Source organism: Melampsora larici-populina (assembly GCF_000204055.1).
Source record: "Melampsora larici-populina 98AG31 unplaced genomic scaffold MELLAscaffold_84, whole genome shotgun sequence".
Lineage (NCBI taxonomy): Eukaryota > Fungi > Basidiomycota > Pucciniomycetes > Pucciniales > Melampsoraceae > Melampsora > Melampsora laricis-populina.
Genome location: NW_006768848.1, coordinates 48,906 through 52,292, shown reverse-complemented (window position 1 = coordinate 52,292; position 3,387 = coordinate 48,906). Strand labels below are relative to the sequence as shown.

At 42.3% G+C, this 3,387-nt stretch overlaps 2 protein-coding genes across 2 annotated transcripts; both read right to left on the bottom strand.

The window, feature by feature from the left end:
* Window positions 1-1,041: 1,041 nt before the first annotated feature.
* On the bottom strand, window positions 1,042-1,573 carry MELLADRAFT_73572 (uncharacterized protein; the record flags this gene model as incomplete). The annotated part of the gene is made up of 2 exons (XM_007418072.1): window positions 1,042-1,355; window positions 1,424-1,573. A coding segment is annotated over one exon (261 nt), but the record flags the coding sequence as incomplete, so codon positions are not given.
* A 458-nt stretch (window positions 1,574-2,031) lies between these two features.
* MELLADRAFT_95558 (uncharacterized protein) lies at window positions 2,032-2,912 on the bottom strand (the record flags this gene model as incomplete). The annotated part of the gene is made up of 3 exons (XM_007418080.1): window positions 2,032-2,129; window positions 2,193-2,281; window positions 2,353-2,912. The coding sequence occupies 3 exons, from the start codon at window positions 2,910-2,912 to the stop codon at window positions 2,032-2,034; spliced, it is 747 nt and encodes a 248-aa protein (XP_007418142.1).
* Between the last annotated feature and the right edge of the window lie 475 nt (window positions 2,913-3,387).

Below are 3,387 nucleotides of genomic sequence, written 5' to 3'. Positions count from 1 at the left end.
GCATTCATCAATTTGTTTTCTCAAACATTGCCCTGGGTCATTAGGCCATCAATTTTTTTACTTTTTATCTCCGGTATCACATCGTGAGTCACCGATCTTGTGTTATCTTATCACATTGGGTTACTTTGCACATACAAGAAAGAATAGACAAATAGAAAAAGACAAAACCAAACAATTGAACAAAGATCGAACAATCTGAAGCGATCTACACTTAGTGGGAGAAACACTAGGAGTCGCTATTGTATTTGAAGGGTGTAGAAGGAGAAAGATCAAAAAACAAAAACAAACAAAGATAGATAAGGAAAAGGATCAAAGAAAGAACAAAGGATTGATTAAAGAGTGAGCAATCCAAACCAAGATAGACTTAGCAGAAGAAACGGTAATAGTTTAAGAAGGAGAAATCTTAAAAAAATAAAAACCAAAAAACAAACAAGATCGATTAAAGAGTGAGCGATCTGAGTTGGCTAGACTAGACTTAGCCTAGCCAAAAAAAGGGACTAAAATCAATCACAAGGGGGGCAAGGACCATCAAAGAGGGAGACATCCATTTGAACTTTCAACAGTAGCCATCGGGGTACCATCAATACCATCATCGGTTGCATCATTATCAAGCTGTTGACGTTTAGCATCCAAAATGTGATCAGAATGGGGTTCACCTTCAGAATCATCGTTATCATCAATAGGTTGCTTTCGTTTTAGGGTTCGTCGTGAAGATTGAATCGAGTCCTCTTCAGATTGCTCCTCGTCTTTGGTGACACGAGCTAAAGTTTTCTTCTTCGCTTCAGAGTGACAGGTTGCTTTTGATTGGCGTGCCAGTTTGTTCGTTTTTGGTTGGCAAGAACCTTCTTCATCGTTAGAAGTATCACAAGACCCGGACTGGTCATCAGAAATAGTAATATGTTTAGATCTTTTTCTTTTAGTTTGTTTTGATGCCTGTCCATCCAATGTTTCAGATGTGTTGTCTGCCTGATTGTTTTGGTGAATAGAAGCAGGTCGAGTCTTATCACAAGATTGTTTCTTGCGTTGAACTTGTGTCTGAGTAGGTTCGCCTTCGTCTTCGGTTGAGGAGAGGCTAGTTCGTTTCTGAGATTTAGCTTTTGACCTTTTTGATCGTTTCTTTGGTGCTTGTATAACTCGGAAATCTGGATTTCTCTCGACAGTGAATTTTCCGCTCTCGATATCCGCCAGCCACAACTTCACCACAGCATCCTTAGCCAAGCGATGACCATCCATTAGCATCTCTTTTGACAAAAGGCTACCTTCCTTCTGGACAATACGAATTGCTAAACCCCGACTCTCCATCTCAGCTTGAGGGTCCTCGGTTTTGGGAAAGATTGCCCCATGCTCTATCGCATCTGTAATTGAAGTAATCAAGATTGGTGACGCACATCTCAAATTGATGTGCAAAACGTCAATTACTTACCGACTAGATCATTCAACAGGTGACCAAGGCGGGTTCTTCTTTCGTCACTCGGTTGCTGCGTCTTTGCACCCTCAATTTCGTTCTCCGCTGCCTTTCCGTGAATGTAAGCCGCAAACTTTTCCGGCACTTTCGCATCCTTTTTTGCCCATTGCGCAAAAGATACATTATTTTAAAATACTTGGGTCCACCCCTCAGTGCTTCCACAGCTGACCGCGGTGAGGTAATAAGTAATTTGATAACGCTGACAAACAACAGAAAACTGGCATGGGCAAATTTAGTATTGATATAAGAACAGTTGTTTATAAAACAGAGCTACTCACATCATGATGTGCTTTACGTAACTCTGCTAGTGACTTCTTCTGAATAGTTTGTACAGAAGAAGAACGTTCAGGTTTGCCATAGCACGAATGTACCTTTGCAAGGTCAACAAGTTTTGTGAAGAGTGGCTGATATTTGGACTGATCAGCATCGCTAAGTCGATGAACTTTTGGAGCTGGAGTTGATGCTTCAAGGTGTTGCATCGAGAGCTCGTCATCTAGGTCAACAGAATCGTCGTAGAGTGATTGGGAGAGATCGGGAAGTTTGGCTAGTGCAAAGAAAAACGGGTCTCAAAAGATTGTCTTCTCGTCTTCACTGAGTTTCCTCCATTGATCAGCGACCTTCTGATTTCGAGTGGTCCAACCGTCTTTATCACCTCGAGCTGGCACTGTAACATAGTCAAAAAGGGAAATAAATATCAGCGAAAGAATTAGAAAGGCATAAAACGAACTGTACATACACTTTTCGTCCAAAGCAAGATGACAGAAACATAGATACCGTATCCAAGGGTTGATGTTACCCTTTTTGCCACCTTCGCCTCTAAGATGCATGAGTGAGTCTTGTTAGTAATGCATTCAAAGTTGTTTTGAAGATGAAGAGAAAGTCCTGACACGATGTTCCAAACCACCGCTTCGGGGATTGCTCCCATTAATGCCGCCATTAACATGCGTTTTTCATATTCTAACCTGATACTCTTCACTAATGCCCTGATGTTGGAATGAGGTCGACTCGTAGTAGACCCCTGTTTAGCTATGGCCTCTCGAAGTCCTACCGTGGTCCATTCATCAATATGATCTTCAAAAGTATCTAATTCCAAACCAGGGAAGCGGGACCGAAAAATCTGCTTGTCTTTGGTCACGGACTTGGGGTCAGTGCTAGTGATGTGCTCAGCAGGACCTTGGTTTGAACGATTGGTGGTGTTGGTGGCGTGGCGGGTAATTGGAGGTGGTAACTCATACTCGCGGTCACTGTGGTCAGCTGAACCCACTTTGTTCGATTCATCCTGGTTGGCTTGAGAATCACCGTCATCATCTGAAATAACATGATTGTTCTTCTTATTTTTTTTGCTTGATTTAGTTTGACGTTGAATGGGAACAGCCGAAGCCTTAGAAGCCTTAGAAGCCCGAGTGGAACGGCCATTGCTTTTCTTGGAACGTGTGCTTGTCGCCATTGTGTAACTAAGAATCAAGGACATAGTAAAAGGTACATCAAGACGTATTAGGCTTTCTACGTATGTTGGACAAGTTTTCTAGAAAAACTGAGACATACCTTCAAGATTTTGTTGCCTGCAATTGAAAGTAGTGATGTGTAGTAACCGGATGGAGGTTTCGAGAGATTGATGGTTCAGTGTTGAAGCCTGGCTGAGAGACACCAAAAGTCAAACATCTGATTTGAAATGATGATGACGCGGCCCGCAGAGCCACGGACCCGTGCAAGTGCAGCCCTGGCTGCACTTGCACGCTATTGGGCTATGTATGGTATTTGTTACCTTTTTGAGTGGACTTGTGGCTCGAGTGAAAAAATATCATCATTTGAGTTAATGCTCAAGCTATCAAATAATCATATTATTTGAGTCACTCTTGCTGTAATGGCCATGTGTGCAGGCTCAAGGTGGTCCATATACACTTTATGGACCACCTTGAGAA